The sequence below is a fragment of the Pelecanus crispus genome, chromosome 8 (genome assembly GCF_030463565.1).
Source record: "Pelecanus crispus isolate bPelCri1 chromosome 8, bPelCri1.pri, whole genome shotgun sequence".
Classification (NCBI taxonomy): domain Eukaryota; kingdom Metazoa; phylum Chordata; class Aves; order Pelecaniformes; family Pelecanidae; genus Pelecanus; species Pelecanus crispus.
Window position 1 is genome coordinate 37,978,402 of NC_134650.1, and position 22,801 is coordinate 38,001,202.

Here is a 22,801-nt window from a genome sequence, read left to right on the forward strand (position 1 = left end):
AAGACTGGGCGATTCTCCTTCTAGGCCAAGCAAAACAGCAAACATTTTTCTAATTGTTTGTAAAAAAGCATCTGATACAACACCTGACGGCTGCTAAAATTTCAGGAAAAAACATTATCAATTAGCAGGACCTGTTATTTTGCTGCAAAAAAAGGCAACCAAAGGAAAAACGTGACAACAGTACCCAGAGCCCCCAGCACTTCATTCACAGCACACACAGCATCAGGATGCTCTCTATAACCACCTGCAGATCAGAGGCAACGGGTGTCACATGCATCACCCATGTCCGTACCTGTTCCTCTGCTCTCTACGTCCTCTCCAGGTTTAGGTCTTGATACCTTTAAGTGACTTCTGTTCTGGGCAGAAGACAACAAGGAGAGGAAAAGCAGAGGATGCAGAACTCCACTTCTGGACACAGCCTCTACCCCACCCTGCCAAAATCACATGCATGGGAAAGTGAGGTTCAGCCTCTGGATCTAGTCTCTTCACATCAACTCTTCAGTGCCCCAAGACAGTGGGATCCCAGCTTCTGCAACAAGGAGCTTTCCTGGGATTCATACGCATCTTCCTGCAAGCGAGCAGAGTGATTTGGGAACTCGGTGCCAATAGCTGGCTTTGTACAAGCTGAAAGAGGTCAGCATGGCTTAACAGAGCATTATAGCCCTCTTTCACACCGTTAACTCCACCTGCTCTTTGTCATTTACATCATAATTTGTAGGAAATTGGTGTCTATCTGTCAAGACACCAAATTCCCAGGCAAACTACACATGGCTTTTACAGCCAAATCACAAAACAGCCATACACCCAACAGCTCCATGGTGGGTACATCCTGGGAGGTACAGAGGCGGCTGGGCAGACCAGGCAGAGAAACACGGCAAGGGTAAAACACAGATGTGAATTTACTTATTCCCTGATCTCTAGGTGTAATAAAAACAACTAGAGATGACTCCAAGCTGTCAAAAACAAGTCAAACATGCCCCCATGACCTAAAGAGGACTGTCATGAACAAGGGAGGTCTGGATTTATCAGGTAAGTATTCCATCTTCTAAATAAAATTTTAATTAATTAATACCTTGTACGGATATGATTTTGACATGTCTTGAGGTTTTTTTCTGAGTTAAGTCACTAAGGTGTACACCTGAGCCACAGGGGTCTTCCACCAGAGCAAGTTCATCGCTTGCTGTGAACCACTGCTACTTCCCAGGGCTGCACCGCAGAGGCTCAGCCCCGCTCTAGCCGGGAACAGGTACAAGAAGCCAACACACTTTCTAAGAAGACCAGCTACTGACCTACACTTCAGAAAATTACATGCTTATTTCTCAAACCAGCTCAAAATCTGGACTCTAACACACTTGATTGTTGTGCAGCTCTGTTTTCTATTTAGTGTTTAGATCTGGGAAACATGGCTTTGATTAAAAATGGGCAACCCACCAATTGCAGAGAATTTTCACATAACTGCTTGGCAAAAAAAGAGCTGCAACAGTTATTAGCCATTCATCAAAACTTCTGCCTTGTCCCCTGAGGAATTACCCATTTCCCCCATCTACACCTGAGAATTGGGATGCTCAAGGTTAACAGCATGGCAACCAGAGATCCAACATTTTACCAATTACAGCTCTTTCCACTGCCTGGTATAGACAGCTGTTTTGTCTCAGCTGATGTTGGGCTCCAAAATCTTTTGCTGCTTTTTTTTTTTTTTTTTTAAAAAAAAAAAAACCAACCACCACCACCACCAACAAAAAAACCCAAAACAAAAATCATCATTCTCTTTGAACTACCTGAGTTACAGAGGGGTGGAAAGAAGAGTGACAGGTGAGACAGTCCACAGAGGCCACGGGTCTAATCCTGCTGTGTTTTGTGTCAATGACAAGAACAGGCAGGGCAGCAGCCAGCAGCACATGGTGGGGTTAGCACACTTTTTTGAGCAGAGGAAACCATGGCTAAGTGGAGAAGCCTATTCGCTATCCCCTTGCTCAGAACCATTCTCCCAGTGATTATTTTCCAGTCATTCAACATCTGGCCCAGACAAATGGATTTAGTAGGAATTTCACACCAGGAACAAGACAGAACGCAAACCCAAGATCCTACTCTAATGCTACAGAAGGCAGTGTTGTATCTGCGAGGCCAGGAAAACAGAATCAAGGCATGGCAGCAGAGACCTCAGCCATCTCAATTCAGTCAGGTCAGCGCTTGATTTATTACAGTAAAACCCAATTGTACTTCTCCCCCACCTTGTTAGAAATCCCGTTCTAACAAAGGTTTCCAATCAACTACTCCCTGCACGCATGCTGCAGTTTTGCACACGCAAAGCCCATGCACAAAAATGAACCTCCTATTGCTCACATCTAAATTTGTGACATCCACAAACAGTTGCCTGGCCCTGTGTTTCAAGTTCAACAACACACCACACTGACCAAACCAGGGACCCATGTTCAGGACTGGCCTTACCCAACGCTCCCCGAAACCCCACAGGCTGGGACTGCCAGCACAGAGGTAACATTGAAGGAGATGGCGAAAGTACAGCAGAACCACCCAACTTCTAGCCCAGGAACTTTACTCATGGGATCCCAGCTCCCCGCGCTGCATGCGCTTGGGGACAAGCTTGCGGCGCAGGAGAAAGGTTTATGCAATGACCGCCAGAACAAAAGGGTATTTCCCATGCCTGGGAGAGGCCACAGGGTCTCCACGGACCACAGGAAATATGATCCAAGCGAGCTGGAGCATCTAAATATGCGCAACTGTCAACTGCATTTAGGAATGGCTTTTCGGTTCTCTTTATTTTAACTTTGAAATTTTCTAATTTTTTCAAGTGGCCACATTAAAAGGGAGAAAACATCTTGTTTTCACTTTCCAGAAGTTCTGTGGTGTCGCAAGTGAAAGAGTTCACCAATTAAATAAATGTTTGGATGGCCAGGAAAACATCTGAGAGTCCCCAGCAGTTCCTCCACAATAGCTATCTGCATTTCACAAAAACTATAAACATGTTCTGAACTGACATGAGCCTTGTTCAGCCAAATTCTTAAAAAAGCAATGGTATATAGCCAGATATGACCTTTTGTAACCTATTAAATGCCTCTTCATTGTCCATTTGATCCACTCCCTGGCTATTTCATAGCAATACGTGGTATTAATATTCTTTACATTTGCACACTGCCTTCCCTGTACTTCTCCCAATACTTACAAATACATGCATTAACCCTCACAGCAAGCTAGATGCATTTCAGTGCTGCTGCCTGCAATTAAAGACTTTAGAATTAACCATCTCCCCCAAATATAGCCTTAAGTATTTGTGTTGTTATTCCAACCCGATCACATCCCTCTTCAGCCATTTGACTTCTCATCCCTGGCACCTGGAGGAACTCAGTTCTCCAGTTAGGTACCTCAGCTCCCAAAAACTCACCGGCGGGGAAACTCCAAGCACGCCTGCAGCATGCAGGCAGTGCGCGGCACCCATCGGCAGACCCCGCGCCAGCCCAACCCCGACGGGCAGCACCAACCAAATCAGCCCAATATACCTCTTCTTCCGAAGTCACGCAGGAGCTGCCACTGTTGCCCCCTTCTCTCAGCAGCAGGGAGGGCCAGGGCTCGCAGCCACGCTGGGCGAGACCATGGCCGAGCTGCACTTGTCAGCACACGTGCACCACCACAACCCCAGCAACACAGAAGTTTAAACCCAACTGCCTACAGGTTTTCGTGCAAAACCTGCCGAGAGGAGCTTTTCCAACACCTCAAATTTGAAAATAGGTGTCACTAGCATAAATCCTCACCCCCAGCTGAGTCCCCCTGTGTAAGCTTTTACATGTTTTATATGCACAGTAGTTCTCAGCTGAGCATTAAATGAGTGTTTGTGCTCTAGGGTGCTGGGGTTTTTTCCTTAATGAGTCATAGGCCTTTTCTTAGAAGTTTGCTGGAACACATAAATGTGACATTAGAGATTTAGTAAAACTGCTCCAAAAAACAAGGAATGAAGTTTCAGACAACGTGAAATACTCCAGCTGGAAGAGATATATGACTTGCTTGGCCGTTTTCTTGTGCTCCTCTGTCTCACAGCACAGTAACAAACAAGGCTATGCTGATAGGGAGTTACAACAACACAGTGAGGTTAATAGAAAGAGATAACACATACCACACCACAGAAATATCTGCTCCAAAGTAGAAAAAAGGGACAAAAGCCACTTCCAGAGACAGCATCCACACAGGCACAGTGAAAAATTGCGTAAAAATCCAACCAAACACTGACATTTATTGGTCAATCATTAGCACATCTGTTAATTTTGTTAAGAGCTGAAGGCTGGTCCTGCTCCTAAATAAGCCAACAGGAATCCTGCTGCCAGCCTCGGGAGCCGTCACGCCCCTGGAGCATCTCCAAGCAATTCCACATCACAGCCCCAGGTACCTCTGTCCTGTCAGGACTTGAACCTTTGAGGCAGTTGAATGCAGCCCTCCAAAATGAGCCTTTTCAGCTTGTAATAAAACTTACAGACACCACGCACGTTCCTGCATTTCTTCCTTTTTGCTGCTTCAGTTTTGCTTTGTATCATACGTTCCCAGCCCTGTCAGAGAGGAGGCGCTTCGTCTGGGATGGGCATAAAAATCAAACACCACATTATACTCTGAGACACCTAGTTTCTCCAGCCACAGAGTAAGAAATTATTTTGGACACAACTAGGGCCGACAGCAGAACCACTCCACTTCGGCAGGCTGTGAGACAAAGCACAAACTTTGAGACCCCCTAGGAGTGGCTGCACCTCGTCTCCCACCAGCGGGTCGGGGGAGCTGGGCAGCAGGGTCCCGCAGGATCCCAACACCTTCACCCCAAGAAGGACGCCTGCCCAAGCACCCGTCGCCAGACGGCACCGCACGATTACATCCTCCACCAGTGCCCGAGCCGGGTCGGGGACAACGGAGACGCCCGCCCAACGCTGAGGTGCTCCAGGCGCTGCTGAGGAAAACCCCAGACCGTAACTCTGCCAACGTGCCGTGAAGCGCTGTCCTGTGATAGCTTTTGGGACAGACGATGTAGGTAGGAGGCCAAGCCCAGAGCTTACGAAATTTCTGCAAAATTTTTTTTGTTTTACTAAAATTGTTTGGCTTATCGCCGCTGTTTTATTTTCTTTCCATCAATGAGCAACCCTTTTAAATGTCTGAAAATTACGTTGCCAGATTTTTTTTTTCTATAATTGTTTTAGTATTTGGCAAATTCTCCTACTTTGAGAAGTCTTTCTAAACATCCAATATCCACATAGCTGTAACAGAGACATTTATATCCTAATTTATTAACCCTGGATATTAAGGATTTCAGCTTAGACTGGTATCTTTGCTGCTGCCACCAAGCCATCAGCAGGAACACGCAAAGTTGTATCATTTACACATTTTAAATGTAAAAATGATATAACATCAGGGAAATTTTCCACTAAGAAGCATCAACTTCAATCACGTAACTACAGCTACTTTGACAGTTACCTGTTCGTTCACAACAGGGTCACACTTCTCCTCTGCAAAATACAGCGGCCCCAGAATCCATTAAACGATTTACAGTGCATGATTTAACATCAAACTGGGACATTCGCACACATAAATCTTTGTGGAGGATCAGGCACAGAGGCTAGGTAAACAGCTGCCAGTAGTAGTTAAACTCTGCTAGAGGAACAATTTTTTACTTTGGATCTTGCTTAGGATGTCTCCCTGACCCCTCTAAGAGGGCATACCCGATTGGGGTTTTCTTGGGGGGTTGGCATAGGGGGAAGGGTGTGTTTAAAAGCCTGATGTTAATTCTGGGAATTTGAGAGCCTCTTACTTGAGGAATGCAGCACAGACCTGGCTCAGACCTTGTGACAGAGCCCTAAAAACCCAAGCAGATCTAACGACTGCCCAGCATTTCACGCAGCAGCCCCGTGGCTCTGCGATTACCAGGGGCACAGCATGCTCCCAACCAAAGCAAAATGCAACATGGGCTCCACTCAACCCTTGCAAACCAGTATCCTTTCCACGAGGATACGGGCTCTTTGAAACAGGCAAAAAGAAACTTCCTTCTCCACACGCATTTTGCATGTAAACGATCCCCTTTACTTCAGACCCGCAGAGCTGGGTGGCTCGTCCCTTCCCTCCCCCTTGGCACATTCCTGCACAACCTCCGGCTCAAAAGCAAACGGGTATGACGTTCACAGGGGTACGCACACGGGTACATTTCCCAAACCATATGGCGGCAGGAAAGGGTAACAATTAAATGAGGAGTTACTATACCACAGCAGTGCATATGCCTACGCCAACTCTTGTATTATACATCCAAACCTCTGTATCGGAAACCTCACCTGCGGTAGCCCTAATAAAGCACGTGGCGGTTCGTTGGAAGTCACCACCCCCCTCTGCACGCAGTGCTTTTATAACAATGCGGAGAAAACCCAAGAGTAAAACCACAAACAACAAAACCAAGCAAAAAACATTTGCCATCAAATAATACCCTTAATCACAGTCAAGTTTCCTGCAACCGAAGGTCAGAAAGCAGTTGTCCCCATTCATAACACGTGCTTCTGTGCAAGTTATAGTCGCCCACATTTCCATTTAATGATAATTGTACACACTACGTGCAACTAGTACTTAATAAAATATCACACTTACATTCCACATCTCTCCCCTCCTGTTATTACATATGACATGGTTTATCACTTCCAAACTTGAGAGACTCACAAGCATGCGCATGGCTAACAGGGACTGCAAGAAGCCACCTAGAACCATTCCCACATCCTTCACAGGACATTTCATACCAGAGACAGAAGACGACTGCTTTTTTCCAGTTCTGTTGACTTGTTACCGTGCTTATTTTTTGCGTCCCTCTTCACTGTCTTGAATTCTTTCTACATTCTCTCCCCACACCTTCCTCCTCCTGCTTCCCTTTGGATGACCCTCCAGCTCCAGGCTTTCCCTATCGCTACTTACCATTATTTCCTTGACTCGGCCCACCGCTCACTCTCTCCCCCTCTCCTCCACTCTCGCGCAGCCAGGCACACGCAGCAGCACCATTCACTCTCCCCTTCACGCACACGCAGCCTGCAGCGCCTGTTGTCTCAGTGCAGGATCAGTGACAGGAGGGCAGGCTCCTGGTAGCTGGGAGCCAGGATGCTGCCAATTCACACGTATCCCAGCACCTCCCACTGCACCCTTCCCAGTGAACACACAACTCCCTTGCCTGACCCCATTTTTGAGGGCTTTCTCGCATTTCAGCTAGAAAAGCCTCAAATCAGTTTCAGCAATATATTTTCCAGCTGTAACTGGGAGACTGGCACAACCAAACTCTGAAGTACGTGACCTTTTGAGCACTTCAGGAGAGCACACCATGTAAGTTTATTTCTATTTAGATGTTTGCCTATTAAAGGCTCAAATCTGGTAGAAAATAAGTAATTTTTCACAGGACAGCCTCAGCTGTAAAAGCTGAAGGATCTCTGCCGCTTATCAAAGCTGAATGGATTTCTAGGCACAGAGAAAGAGAAATACAAAGCAATTCCCAGACAATAAACCTTTGCTGATTTCCAAAAGCAGTGTATCAACCATTACCTCTATTTTGATGGAAACAGGAAAGACCTAATATTTCAAAGAAAGCTTCAGGAAACCCTAAGACAGAAAACAACACTTTAGCAAGTATGTCAAGTGTTCTGGTCACCAACTGCAAGCTCACCTAATTTTCAAACAGATTTTCAAATTTCATCTTTAAGCAATGCAGCTTCTAGGGACTTACCACCGTTATCTGTCTTAATTTTGATCTCATTGGTATATACACCCTTCCATCACATCAACCTGCACACACAAAAGAAACATGAACGTACAACTCTGAACTCACAAGCGCAAAAACCAATCCTGCAACGGCAGCAGTATTTCTCAATGCAAAGAAAGAGATTTGCATAGATAACTATGTACATAAAGGTAAAAAAGGGCCCAGATGGGTCTAGGGGTCTGCTTCTTCCCTTCACCTACCTACCAGGCCAAGGCTTTTCAACAGGATGTTATCAGCTTCATTTCTTGCTCTGAAAAACACATGCTGGTGCTACTGGGTGGCTTTCTAGAAAGATCCAGGAACTCTCAAAAGTCAAGCCTACTTGCTAGGGCAAGAACGAGCTTTTGCTACACAGATGACTACAGTTACTAACAGAATCCAGACTTCGTGTCTCATTCCGAGACATCAACCGACCCCTGCTTCGCTTTGTAAACCTCCTACAGGGTACCGAGAAGGACGTTTCCCTCAGGGTGGAGAAGGGTCAGACAAAGGTGCCTGTGGAAGACACGAAAGGTGACAGCTCTCTGTGGCAGGACCGCTTGTTTCTGAACAAGGAGTACTGCATGTGAGATGAATTCGCTGTATTCTGCATATCAGATATGACAGATTACAGGGGTGAGGTGGCAGCAAGGGACAGGGAAGACACTTGACATGCAGAGATGGGGAAAAGCACCTTCACAAAGGGCACTGCACAGGGGTGTCGAAGGACGCCAGCAAGATTGCAAACCTGCTTGTCGCTCTCTAGACTTTGCACAGGCAGGAAACAACCTGTGCTCCCCCGGCCTCCCTACTCTCACAGTGCCTTTTCCATCTCCCCTTTAGTTCAAGATGGTGAGACAATTAAGTCACTTCTTGCACTGGATCCCACCACCCTGACCAAGATGAGCAGACAACCCTTGCTGGGCGACAGCTGTAGCACAGCCAGGGCTGCCGGGAGCACAAGATTGCTGCCTGCACCCCTCTGTCGACTCTTCCTCCATTTCTGACAACACACCAGCGGGGCTATAGGACATACAGAGAGACCTTGTTCAAAAACAACAGCCAAATCAGCATGGCTGTTCAACACGATGACATTTCCCTGCCCAGTAGATGACAAGCATAGGTTTACAGTCAGTCCCACAAGGACTGCTTTGACTTGGATGAGCATGCCAAAATCCAATTTTTGCCTTAAACTGTCTTTTTCAACACCTAGACATCAGAATGAAGACTTCTACAAAGTAAATAGAATTTAAGCCAGCACTTGTGGGCGTTGGAAAGTCATCAGCTCAAATGTCTTGTTGACACCTCAGGATGCACATTCAATTTAAAACATCCCTGAAACACAACCTTGACAGTTCACCTCATCACATACAAATGCTCAGCAGAGAACAGTTATGAAAGTGAGTGAAAACACTTTTTTATTACCTCTCTCCTCAGCATCTGCCACTAAACCAAGCACGTTTCCTAAACTGTCAGTACCTTGACAAGGGACAGACAGGGGGTCTCAGAGGGTTGAGGGCAAAGCAGTGTGGGCAGAGGTTGCATAGGAAGCAGCTACAAGGGAATGAAGTCTCACAGCTTTACCCAATCCAACTGCAGGCTGCTGCCCAAGAACAGCCTCAGCCTCCCGGAGCCCTCTGCACCCTCTCCCTTGGGTCAGCTCCAGCCACCTCATCGACAAGGATGAGTTGGAACAGCTCACCAATCCAGCCCAAAACAACCCTCCCTCTCCTCCCCTTCCTTCTCCGCAGGCTTCATTTTCTGTAAGATCAGTGAGTGCGTGTGGCTGCAACATGCTGGTGGGAGCACTCGGAAGTGGCAGGGAGCTACCTCTCAGCTGTGCAACTGGGGGCAGGGCAGATGCAGGGCGCTCCTTTTGCAGCACTGTCACCTTCAGTCAGATTAAACCAACCGCAGAAGGGCGCTTTCCTTCCCTCTGCAGATGCACTGAAGCCTGCCAGAACAAAGGGGAGGATGGAGAAGGTGAGGCAGTGAAGTGAAGCTCCCAGCACAGCGCTGCTCAGAGCCATTCATACCAGGATGGGCAGAGACGGCTGTCAGTCCCCTAGGCCTGCTGGACTGCACACTGCTTGCCCCTACCCCGGGAGCCCCTCCGATGCTCAGACCCTGCATGTATCCTCCATCGGGTACGTATCTGCCCCAGCCTACAGGTTCCTCCTGAAGCGGAGCAGTGAGGTGTGGGAGAGCAGCCAGGCAGTGCCAGCACAAGCACTGTTGGGGAACACTCAAACTCACTCACAAACAGAATGAAGGCAGGGTAGAGTTGTTGCTCCTCCAAACAGGACTGGTTCGTCATTTGACCCCAGTTTCAAAATAACACACTGCTCCGTTTTTCAAAAAAAAGTTGGGGGTGGGCAGGGAGGGCCACAGAACACAGTAAAATTACCAGTGTCCCCGTATAAGCATTTACTCACTAGACAACTGAATTAAGGAGCACTAAACCATCTCCTCTGTTCCCTCTACCTTGTTCGACTATTGGCCTAACACTTCTGTTCTCCATGGGCATCACAGAACACCCCGCGACTGCCTTTGGAGCGAGCCAGACACCAGCGCTAAGAGGCTGAACGCGTAAGCAAAGACTTCAGCTGTCGTATGTGTGAGCTGCTACGCCAATCAATGCATTTCTCCTTGCTTCCCTTTATTAACCTTGTTTAAGACCCTCTCAGGTAAGTCGAACTAAATGGCAGACTTGTCCCCATCCTATTCTTGCCCTCCTCGTCTCTGACCCATCAGCCTGCAGTCATCCCTGCCAACCCCCCAGGCACCTGCTCAGCTGACGCTCAGCGTTCCCCTCCATAAGTGATCTGAACCAGAAATGCGGGATCAAGCCCACCAGGATTTATCAAAACCTCAGCAACTGACAGAAATCAACTTTCTCTTTCAAAGCACCCCAGCTTTCTGGGTTTCACCTGCTTCCAGGGTGCAAGTCACAGCAGTGCTTCTTTGTAGTGCTACAACAAATACCTACAGAGCAGCTGGTACGTACACTCTCTAGGCATAAAGGCGTAACCTTACTGCTGGTCCTACGTAGGATGCATCCGCCGAGGTTTAGGGCATGCTGCAACACGTTGCTACAGAGTATACCTGCAAGTAGTGACACTCACAATAGGCAAATTCTTATAAATAAGAAAAACCCACTCACAACACTGATTCCCCAGGGCTGCTCCTGGAGTCCCTGATCACACGCCCAGCTTCCCTGGCCACTGGAAACCCCTCTCAGAGGCTCAGGACAGCTGTAACTTGTTTCTTACTCTGAATACACCTTATTTCTCAATCTCTCACTGTATACCACAGAAATTTGGAAGGCAACGTTTCTTGCAGTTAGTGTGTTAACAAGGCCTCCCATCCAGCTTCTGCACCTGCTCAGACATGCACTGTTATTGTCCTCAGCTGGAGTCACTCAGCTGGTGAGGAGTGCCATGCCAGGTGCCAGACCCTGCAAAAGACGCAGTGGATGACCATCAGCTTTCTTAACAGCTCCACACAGGATGGATGGAGGCAGTAGGCGCTGCATTCAGCTTCCTTTGGGCACAAGAGCTTGCAGAAACTATGCCACTGCAGCTCACAGAAAGGTTTTCCTCATAGGAGAGGGTTCTGCTCGCTCAGCTACCTCTGCTGATCAGCCCAGGTCTGTCTCACTACAAGCATCTCGCAGACACTTGCAAGGAGCCCTGCAACTCCCCCCTTCCATGCAGAGCACGCTAATGCTGTGCCAAAAGCAGTCTGAATCCTCGTGTTTAAATTGGTGATCAAGGTAACACATGTCTCCATCCTCAGCAATGCTCACGTCTGTCAGAAATCACAGACAGCCAGGAAGCCTCTACCCCGCACCGCGGCAGCACACAAAGGCGCTGAGAGAACTGTCCCCTCAAAGCCCACAGACGAGGGCCGGCTCATCCACAGCCCCTCATCTTGCCAGGCCTCTTTCCCCCTCCTCTGCCAGGAGCTCCTACCTGAGAGCCCTCACTCCTTGTTCAAGCAGGGAACAAACTGCTCCCAAGGGCTGCCCAGGTCCGGCAGTCGCCCGGCTCATCCACAGTCCCCAGTGCAGGAGGAACAGGGCAGTAATTTACATGCCGCAGGGTCACCTCTCAAAGGCGTTTTGGCCTTTTCCTCCCACTACAAAGACAGACAGGGGAGCTTAATCCTAACCAGTGTAGCTACAAAGTGTGTTCAGTCATTTCAAGAAGTTACTTTTGTTCAACAAAGCAGCAACAGATACTCAGGAGATGACCAAGAGGCTGCTGTAGCCTCAGCAAGGACAGAGGGCTCTCCTCTCCCCAAAACTCCCCTCCCGTCCCGGGGACGACACCGACCCCGCCAGCCTTGCACGCTGAGCAGACCCTGCGAGGCCTCGCAGGGCAGAAACAATGCCGGGGCTCCCACAGGCACTCTGGACTAGCACAAACATTTTACTGAACAAGGCACTAAAAATTGCTTCACCAGCCACGCTCGTCATCTGTGAAAGTTGTCGCAGACGGCCCGACAGCACGATCGCAAACGCCACAGCCTCAGGGATGCTGGAGGTTTTCGGTGAAGCTTCAGCAGCCCAAGGGAAGGAGGCAAACGAGAGTCACGGCAAGCCCCAACAGCCTCCGTAGCCCCTCGGACAAGCCGCCCGTCCGCACGTGGACGGGGAAGCGCCGCGCATCCTGGCAAACGGCGTAAGGACCGGACGGGAGCGAGCTGAAAGGCCAGGAGCGAGCCGTGGTGCAAGCGCTCCTGACCCCGCTCAGACGGACGGCGCCTGCGGCGACCGGGCCTCGGGCAGGCGGCCGGTCCGGAGCCGCCCCGGGCATCGCACGCTCGCCTTCCCCACAGCCAAACCCGCCCGGCCCCGCACCCCCCGCCCCCCGCCCCCCGCCCCGGCGGCTCGCTCACCGAAGTACTCCTTCTTCATGTGCATCTCCAGCTCCTTCTCCAGCTCCAGCGTCAGCGCCTCCAGCCGCCTCTCCGCCTGGCTGGGGCCGCTCTCCCGGCACGGCGTCACCTGGTAGGGGAGCTTGAATTTGGGAGCCGAAGCGGAGCCTTTGGTCGGGCTGTAGGCGTAGGGGGGCGCCGCCTCGGGGGGGGCGGCGGCGGCGGCGGCCGGGTGCTGCTGGTCGTGCCGCGGCGGGGACTGGGCATGGATCTTGTGGTAGAGGTCCCCCAGCTCGGGCGCGGCGCCGTCCTCCTGCAGGCCGGGCCCCAGCAGCGAGGAGCGGGGCGAGGGCAGCTGCAGCTCGGGGTAGGCGCTCATGGAGCCGCGGGAGCTCCGCGAGCTCTGGCTGGAGATGCTGGAGCGGGGGCTGACCACGGCGGCGCCGGCCGCGCCGCGGCCCTCGGGGCCGCAGAGGCTGGAGCGGGGGCTGGCCAGGGCGAGCCCGGCGCCGGCCGCGCCCTCCGGCTCGGCGCTGCCCGGCGGGCCGTACCTGGAGTCCGAGTAGCTGGAGCGGGGGCTGGTGGTGCAGGAGTACTGGCTGGCGGTGCTGGAGCGGGGGCTGGCGTGGCGCTGGTCGTAGCCCATGCTGATGCCGCTGGTGCGGTTGCTGCTGGGCTTGCTGCCGCCGCCGCCGCCGCCGTCGTAGCTGGTGAGGCTGGCGCGGGGGCTGGAGTGCTTGCTGGTGTCGCTGGCCGTGCTGGCGTAGCTGGAGCGGGGGCTGAGGGCGGCGCCGTCGTACTGCACCAGGCTGCCGCGGGGGCTGCCGTACTTCTCCTGGCCGGGCACCACCAGGCTGGAGCGGGGGCTGGAGAACTTCTCGTAGGGCAGCGCGGCCGCGCCGCCCAGGCTGGAGCGCGGGCTGGAGAACTTGCCGTGCTCGCCGACGGGGCCCGGCGAGGAGGCGGCCAGGCTGGCCCGCGGGCTGGCGGCGCCGTACTTGCCGTCCGGGCCGCCGGCCGCCCGCCCGCCGCCCTTGGCCACGTAGCCGCCCTCGTAGGCGCTGCCCGCGGCGTAGCGGTAGCCCTCGGCCGAGTAGCGCTTGCCCTTGTCGGCGAAGCCGCTGTAGCAGGGCAGCGCCACCTCGGAGCGGGTGCACAGCCCCTCCTCGCAGCACGGCGGCCCGGCGGCCGGCGGCGGCTCGGCGGCGGCGGCGCGGCCGTTGGCGGCGCGGAGCGGGGCGGCCGGCGCCGCGGGCGGGTAGGCTTTGCCGCAGGGGGCGGCGGCCGGGAAGGCTTCGGCGGGCGGCGGCGGCGGCGCGGCGGTGCCGTTCATCTTCCGGCCCCGCTGCTCCGCCGTCATGTGGGCGGCGATGACCCGCTTGGTCTCCTCCAGGTCGGGGTGCAGCGCCAGGTCCCGGCGGCCGCCCCGGCCGTACGGACCCTCCGGGCAGGGCTCGTAGAGGGACAGATCCTCCATGAACTTGCTGGCCTTCAGTGCCATGTCCTCCTCGTACTTCTCCATGCTCGGCCGGAGCCCGGCGGCGCGGGGCGGGGGAAGGACGGCGAACTCTCTGCGAAAGCACAGCCCGGAGCGGAGAAAGAAAAGAGAGAAAAAACGGGGGGGGGGGGGGGGGAAGCCCCCAAACCGAAAACACCCCAAAAGAAAGCCCCTTCCCGCGGTCCTGGCGGGGCAGCGGCGGGACGCGGCTCCTTCTCCGGAGGGCTGCTCGGCGGCCAGGCGAGGCGAGGCGGCGGTCACCCCGGCGGCATCCCCGCGCCGCAGCGCTGGGCTCGGTGCGGCCGGGCTGCCCGGCGGAGCGCGGCGAGCGGAGACGAGGAGCCCCTGTGTCACTTTCCAGCCTTAAATAAGTTGCTCGGTCCAGTCAATGGCGCGCGGCGCGGAGGAATTTGCGCTCGGCGGCTCCCTGCCCCCGCCGCCCCCGGCCGGCCGCCCCGCGGCGGGGCCGCGGCCCGGCCCGCACCCCCGGGCGGGGGGCGAAGGCGGCGGCCGGCCCGGAGGGGCTTTGCGGCGCGGCGAGCGGAGCGCGGGGCGCGGCGAGGCAGGGACTCCTTTGTGTGGGGCAGGAATGCGAGGAAGGAGACTGGGCGCTGCGTCCCGCTGGAATGTAGTTAATGCCGGAGCCAAACAATGATTTTCACCGAGTCAGTCAGGGAGAGGGCGGCCGCGGCGCTGCTCGGCGGCGGGGCCGGCAGCTTCCCCTCCGCGCCGCCCGCTCTCCTCCTCGGCCGGCGCTGGCCGAGCCCTGCCCGGGGCGGGCGGTGCCGCGGCCCGGGGGGCGGCGGGCTGTCCCCGGGCGGGAAGCGGGGGGCCGAGGGGAGTCCCCGCGCGGGGTCCCGGCGCAGCGCCCGCGGGCCGCCGTGCGCGGCGGGTGCGTCCCGGGGCCGCAGGGAGCAGGCGCTGGCGGCCGCCCGCCGTTCCCGCCTTCCGCGGGGCTCCGCCGCTCTCGCCCCGGACTGGAACTTTCCGGCGGGACCCGCGGCCTCGTCCCGCCGCGGGAAGGGGGCGGCTCTGGGCCGCCCTCCTGCCGGGGCTGCGGCCGGCAGCGCCAAGGAAGAGCCGAGGGCCCGGCGGTGCCCGCAGCGGCCGGGGGCTGCGGGACCGGGACCGGGACCGGGACCGCCGCCGCAGAGCGCTCGCACCTGCCCGACATCCCAGCACCGGCCAGGTGACTCCGCTGAAAGGACCTGTGCTTTAGCATGGCAGCTGATAGTCATTTGCAGTTATTTATTTAGCCTTTAAAAAAAAAAAAAAAAAGAAAAGGCAGCACTAAGACATATGATAAACATCTTGTGGCCTAAAGCAATCTATGAATTGACAGGAGTTTAAAAAAGCGTGCTACCGTCTGTGTAACTTTGCAAGAGCTTCGTTTGCTGAGCTAGCAACAAACAAGACTCGGCACTGTTTTCCATTTACATCTGTACACACACAAAAGGCTGTCAGCAAACACCTCCGAAACAGCTACTGAACTGAGACCTCTGATACTAAACCATATATTTTTTTACAACCAAGCTGCAAATCCCTGATGATTGCTTGTGTTGATGGCAGAAATGCTGACAAAGCCCCTAACAGTAGGTACCTGAGCAGTGTCCTTATGCTGCTAGGTGCTGAGCACCCTCTGAGAAGAGAAATATGTTGCAAGTTTGAGCTGTAGGCACTCTGCTGTGCCAAGAACATTTTATCCTGTTATCATACCTAATTAAACATTAAAAGTAACTGTGTACTCAAAAATGTCCCCAGCTGTGGAGGGCAATTGATTGGCAATGTTTGTTAGTGTGTGCAGGGCTGGCAAGCAAAAAAAAAAAAAATCCAACAAACCATGTAAATGTGCAGAGCAAGACCTGAAAAGCAAATCTATTAGACAGGGGAGAGGTAGTCCACTCTCAGTGTGAACACAGTGTGCAAATACAACCAATCTTGGGAGTCAAGTGCTCTTTTCTAATATGCGTCCACATCTTTCATTGCACTTTTTGGCAATCTCCTAAGCAAGCCGTTACCATGTGCTTCTGCAGCTTACTTGTGGAACAAGTTACGTTTCACCTCTGCTCTGCAGGTGTGTGATGGTCGAAAGCGCCTCTTGCAGTTGTGCGTCCTGGTGCGCGCCATCGCGGCTCCAGCTAACACAGCGCGGGCCCTCGGCATCGGCAGCAAAAGCTTCCCAGCGAATGTCCCACCGTGCTGAGCAGGATCAAAGCAGCAGTTCAAGTCCCCATCGCATTCAAGCCTTGGACTTTCTGGTAAAGCTGTCAGCAAAGACACAAACTGTGCAGTTAGCCACGTAGCGTGGACACGTACCTGCCAAGAACAAAGAGAGGTTCCTTCCCCAGAGCACGTGGAAATCGGCATTAAGTTGAGCCCTCATCTACCCCACCTGGGACTCCTGCAGAAAGTTCATTTGCCGCTGTGGGCGTCTCATGGGCTGCTGCCTTCAAGCATACCGGTGCAGAGCTCCTTCTTCGATCGTTCCTGGGGCCTGTGCTGGGATGTTCTATCCTGTTGCTGTCTTTGAACCACTTACTGCCAATTTTTATAAGGTTGTCTTCCTGAGAAACTAGGAAAGGCTCATGGACAACCTGGGAACTTGGTCCCTCAGAGCATATGTAAAGAAAAATTAATTTAAGTTTTTGGTTTGTTTTTTCGTAACTTTAGTAACTAATTAGTAGTAACTTTACTATTAATCTAACAGAGTGGGTAGGACACATTGGGAGGCCCTGCCTGTATGCTCATGCCGGGAAGCATCTTTACAGTAGGAACTGCAGAGCTGGTGCTGTGCAAAGTCAGAAGTGTAAGCTACAGCAGGAGCTGCTTGTCCTTCTGTAGCTCTGAGCTGAGCCACAAATCTGCTCTTGCTCTGCCTTACTTAGTTACCGAGTTTCTACGGTAAGCCTCTTGGTACGTATGTCGTTAAAACATGTGCTTTTTTGAGTATGAATTCATGGGAAAAACATACTGGGGACTGAGAGAATCCGGGGAATCTAAGGAAACAGCCCTTTTTAGTAAGCAATGTGGATCAAATGATAAAAATCACTTACTTCTACTGTTGAAAGCTTATGCTCAATAAGTAAATCCTCAAAGCCAGGCCCAGCCAAGCCTGCTGCAGCCCGGATCCGGAGTATCCCTGCACAGTGTTCCTGTCTCAGCCCTGCTGCAGAGGCTATACTACAGACCCACTCTTCCCCAGTAAATTGTACTTCTGTCGTACACATAATGAACATAACATTTATCCACACTATAGCCACAGATGTAGCCCACATGGGTGAAATAAATATGTTTGCAGTGGTACATAGCACACTCAAGCACTGCTGCATTTCTCATAGAGGACCATATGTGCCAGGCTGTGCAAACAAAAAGTGTGGAGTTAAAGCTGCTGTTGCTGTAGTAAGTAGCCCCATCATTCTCCTTGCTGTTATTATACAAGAAAACCCAAAGTACTGGGCAATTACAGCTTGACAATCCTGACATGTTTTTCTCCCTACTTTATTTTAAATATATTTGCTTAATTTTAACAACCAGCAGTAAAATGTATATGCTGCAAAAACACTCATACTTGCACAACTAAGAGCACAAGAGCTGTCGCAGAGTATTGTAAAAGCTGAACTTCATTTCTTAATTTGGTGTGGTAATCCTTACGCCTCATTTTAAGTTTTATCAGTGAATCAGATATTAAGGAAAGCCAGCTGCTTCTGTTAAATAAACTCCTTTGTCTAAGACTTAAAGGGAGCAAAAAAGCCAGGTGGAGTTATTGATCTGTGAATATCAGCTGGCTGGGCCTCACAGGCAGCGCACTCCCGTTTCTCCAATTGCCAGCGCCTTCAAGGCAATGCTGCCCGAGCCAACGGGCAGGGAGACCTGATGGTCTGCTGGGGATTTTGTCTCCCCGAGTTGCAAACGGTTTATTGCCAACAAAGCAGAGAATCTGTAAATGTAAGAATTCACCGGTGAAACTTCAGCCCTGTTGAAGGCAAGGGCAAAAATCCCACTGACTTGTGTTGCGGTGTATGTTATGTATCAGACGTGGTTTTGCTGACACAACGCGGGAGGGAGTTCTTTGTCTCACTTAATCAATTTAACAATTTGAAGCTGCTCCATAGATTTGCTTATTAAATTGGATGCTACCTGATTTTTTGCAATTTCCCTCCTTGTTTCCAACATTAAGAAAACAATGAAATTATACCTTGAAGTCTGCATGGTAAATAAGAATACTTATTACTCAGGGATTTACTGTTCTGATTTCCAGTTTTAAAATTGATTGGTTTCTTGGTGAGGAATGTAATGATTATTCTTTTTCTCTGATCTAAGACCGATTAAGAAAAAAAACAAAACCACCAAAAACCTTGTGAAATTCATACAAAAATTATGCTGAGGAATGGTTTTATTTTGGGAGGGGGGACTGAAGTTTTTATTTTCTTTTAAGTGGTAGCTGTATTGTGTTTTATATTGCTTTATTTTGCTTGTTTGGGTCCTGCATGTTAGTTTGTGTTGTTTAAGCAAGCTTTTTGGAATATGAAGTTTGGATATTAATATGTATTTGGACTTGGGTGATTTGTTTGCAGACCACCTTGCTCTGACTTGTTTTTAAAAATACTCCTTTGCAGTTGATCACAGCTTTTAAAAATTGAAACTATTGAATGTGTTTTAGGGCACCATCTTCTGGTAGACAGAACACACTGTATTTGAATGGCTACCTTTGCTAGGCACAACTATTTAAAATATTTTTGACTAACACTACTCTGCACGCTTACAGGTCATTTCTCATTCTAAATCTGCAATAAAACACTAGTTAACATTTTTTACATTCTTCTTATTCATTGCAAATGCAGCTATTCACCATGCTGCACAAATATAACTTGGGACAGACCGTGTAAAATTCCAGTCACAACAGGCACTTTGTGAACGTGCTGGGTTAGACAGACTACGTATGTCCAAGCACTTATGATTAATACACCATTTATGTATCTTATTTCTTTCATAGTTTCACCTTCCACTTCTCTTGCGTATTTCAGATAATAACACTTCTGGCCAAAGTAGTTTATTGGCTCATACTTCGGAGACCGCACATGGCCTTAGTCATGCTTCCTTGCAATCGCAGGACATAATCACTCTATATTCAAACACGATCAGTTTAATAGCAACCACTACATTTGCATAAATACATAATTTAGTTGGCCGGCTCAGGTAGCAGTGCACCCACTTAGTACTTCTAAGGTGGTCCTAGGTTATAGAGCTTCTTATTTCAGAGGCTTGGAAATATAAAAACAAACTTGGGACTCTACAGAGCTAAAATTTATCTTGATGTGATAAAAAGAAAGTCCTGATTACAATACTGCAAACCATCATCTGGCAAAGAAATCAGATAGCATTAGCGCATTTAATAAAAAATAGAAACACTGCGTGAGGGGCAGACTGCTATACACGTGCCCCTCTGTTCTCTGCTGGTGAGAAGCACCAGGCTAACTGTGTGCGCCTCTTCGTACCCATTCAAGAAATGAGGCGGGCTATGAGCACTGACCTGACAACACAACGCACTTCAGCTGTGATGAGAAGGATCATTTCAGAAGAAAGAGGACATTGGTTTGTTGAGAACACCAATTACATTTACATTTCATGGCATTTTCTGTATAAAATGGTATTACAGAGATAACGCTTGTTAACTGAAAATAATGAACAAATTTGCAAGAAGTAAGGAGCTGTTCCATAAGCAATGGAACTAATGAATGCTGGTCTCCTACAGGTCCGTATTCTGCATCCTCTGCATTCTCCAGCTTGTAACCGCCTCCAAATCCCCAATAATGCCACAGTCCTGTCACCCGCTTTGTCCCACAGAGCTCTCCCACTGCTACAGAACTTGCCCCAGTCCTCAGCCACCAGATACAGTACCTCCAGGTTCCTCCCACCGTATTCTCCTCCATCCCTCCATAGACCTGTCAGTGCTCTTCCGTCTCTGGCACCCCTCCTCTACATCTTGAATTCTCTCCCAGGTCCACCTGCGTACTGCCTTCTCTCTGTCCGCTTTGTAATATCCACAGCTCCTAGCAGCTTCCTAAGCTTCTAGCTAGGTATCCTAGCCACCCTCCTTTCCCCAGCACACTCCTGCTACCACCAGTTGCCACTGGTTAGGTGCGCAAAATGCAGCAAACTCCCACGTGGACTTGCATACAGACCCACCAGCAGGCAGGTGTGTAAGTACCACGCCTAAATAGGCTAAGTGCTACCGCAGAAGCACTTGTGTGTCTGTCTCTCCTTATCTATAGCCACTTACTTGTAGAATTGCAGTAGCTTTGAGATCACTGATGTAATTGCTTCATGTTTGCAACTAGCTTCAAATGTTGCTGGAGAGGACCGGCAGAGCAATTCCGTGAGTATCTTTTCTTTAGGAAATCATACTGCAAATTTCTCACTTCTTGTGAGTGAAGAAGTGTGCTGATGAGAAAGACAGATAATGACGTGTCTAAACAGCAATTTTCTTCTCATTATATAAATTGATATCAAGCTATATCTAGGAGTACATTTATTTACTTCATTCCATTCCCCCCTTAAAGAAGAATCAAGGCCTCCAAATCAAAGCATTTAAATTGCTTCCCTCTCCTATTCCTTTGTCTGTAGGTGTAAGTTCTCCGTAATCATTCTGCTTAGACACTAGCCCAGAAATAATCTCAGGCAAGCAAAAAACAGATGACTGACTTGTGTAAGATTTGTTGTTACTACTTTGATCCTAGTTTCTGCTTTCTTGCACATTGGGTATTTTAGATGCACAAAACTGAAGGCTTCTTGTCCTTATAGCTGCAAAGAGAAGAAAGAAAATGTCTCTACCTGTAGGCACAGAAACAGAACATGGGGAAAACAGATTCATTTTCCTTAATTCAGGGTTTATTCAGTTTTCTAATGCAAATTTACAATTTTGGGGCAGTAGAGATAAGGCTTGAAGCAGATAGTATCAATGGTATATACAAACTGAACACAAGCCTGTTTTATCTTCTGGGATCTAATAAATGGTTAGCAAGAGGTCTTTGTTGTAAAGGTCAGAACTTGAAATGGCACATCAATCTGCTTGCCAGCTGTCAGCGTCAACAGGCCAGGAAAGCATCTCTCTCTCTGGTTCAACAATGAGATGGTTTTGTAAAGTAAAATTAAAATGTCACATAGAACTACTACAAACATTAAATAGTTACCTACAGGTTAAAGTTGCTCTTTAGGAAATGGGCTGGTACATGGCTGTTTGTCATCATGGCCCCAAAAGTTCTTTCTCCTGAATGGTTATCAGTTGCCCTTAAGGGCGATTCTCTAGATGCTTTGAGAATCAGATAGGCTGCACTTCTGCCTTTTTTTTTTTTTTAAAAACAATAAGATTATGGGAAAGTCATTACAAATTTCTTCACCATAAGTCAGAGCAGCTTAATGAATCTCTAGTTAACTGTTGTATGTCAATGGCGGTCAATATTCCTTTGCATGCTCCACTGCAAAAAAGGGATATTGAACTAATAGCATATAAAGACAGATACTAAATACACTCTCAGCTGCATTCAACTACACTAAAATATTCCACTATTTTTCTTGTCCTTTTCAAATTCACTAAGTAAATAAAAAATACAAGCATCAAGAATGAATTGTTACTATGAAAAGCAGCCAGAAAAGCTTATCTGCATTACAGAAATTTGCATCAGTATAAACAAACAACTAGGGAATGCTGTGTGACAGAAGAGCCAATTTGTATCACTGCAAATAGCAATTTGTAGATTGATTTAATGAGCCTGGCTCAAAAGTTGTTAGTGATGACAGAGCCTACATCAGGGTTGCCAAGCTAAGGCACTGGGAAGAATTTCTCCTCCATTTTAACATTTAAATCTTGTGTCTTCCAACCACACTTACTTCCATATCAGTATTACTGCCATTAGGACTTGAACAAATTGTCAGTTGAAAAGTGGCTTGCTTTTTTTTTTTTTTTTTTAATTACCTGAAAGCTTAATAAATGCTTCAATTTATAATTTGCTCTCAAGGGCAAGAGAAAGTTTAAGTTGGAAAATTCTACATTAATACAATGTTGGTGACTAGTAGCCAATTAAGGACATTCATACTCCGCCAGTTCTGAACAGCAGTTTTCCTTTTAGCGCAGACACAGTTTGCATTTTTACTGGTTCATTCAGTATTGCCAAACTTAACCAGAACCGAATAGAACAGCTGACACTATATGAACAGCCTGTCACATGTTCTATAGAAGCAGCCTATGTAAAGAAAATGTATTAAAAATAATTCACTTTAAGGTATTTTACAGGAAGGATCTAGGAGCATTTTTTGCCATCTAACTACTTACTACGCAGACAAAAGCAGCACAATTACATCTCCTAAATACATCGAGATGTAATTGCTTACGTAGTTAAATTCTAGACTACCTTTCATGCTGCAAACCAAATGATGAGGACGCATCATTAAAGTTACTTAATGCCTCTCTAAAACTTAACCTAACCAGTGTCCTACAGTGCTACGCCTCCATCTAAGATACAATGCCTGGTGAATTCTGAACATTTTTGCAATCTGGCCTTGCTGACAGAGTTGTCTACTGCCCACAGAAACTATTATGTGTATCTTCTTGGACAGCAGCATCCCAAATACTTTAAGAAATCATTTGAGAACTGTCATCTTATGCTGTTAACACTAAT

At 49.5% G+C, this 22,801-nt stretch overlaps 1 protein-coding gene across 2 annotated transcripts in view; it reads right to left on the reverse strand.

Moving 5' to 3' along the window:
* The window catches only part of WTIP (WT1 interacting protein), an 83,032-nt gene extending 68,882 nt beyond the window's left edge, over positions 1–14,150 (reverse strand). For both annotated transcript variants that reach the window (XM_075714874.1, XM_075714873.1), the window contains exon 1: positions 12,650–14,150. In XM_075714874.1, coding sequence (XP_075570989.1) covers positions 12,650–14,150 — 1,501 coding nt within the window. The remainder of the gene's footprint in view (positions 1–12,649) is intronic.
* Positions 14,151–22,801: the final 8,651 nt, after the last annotated feature.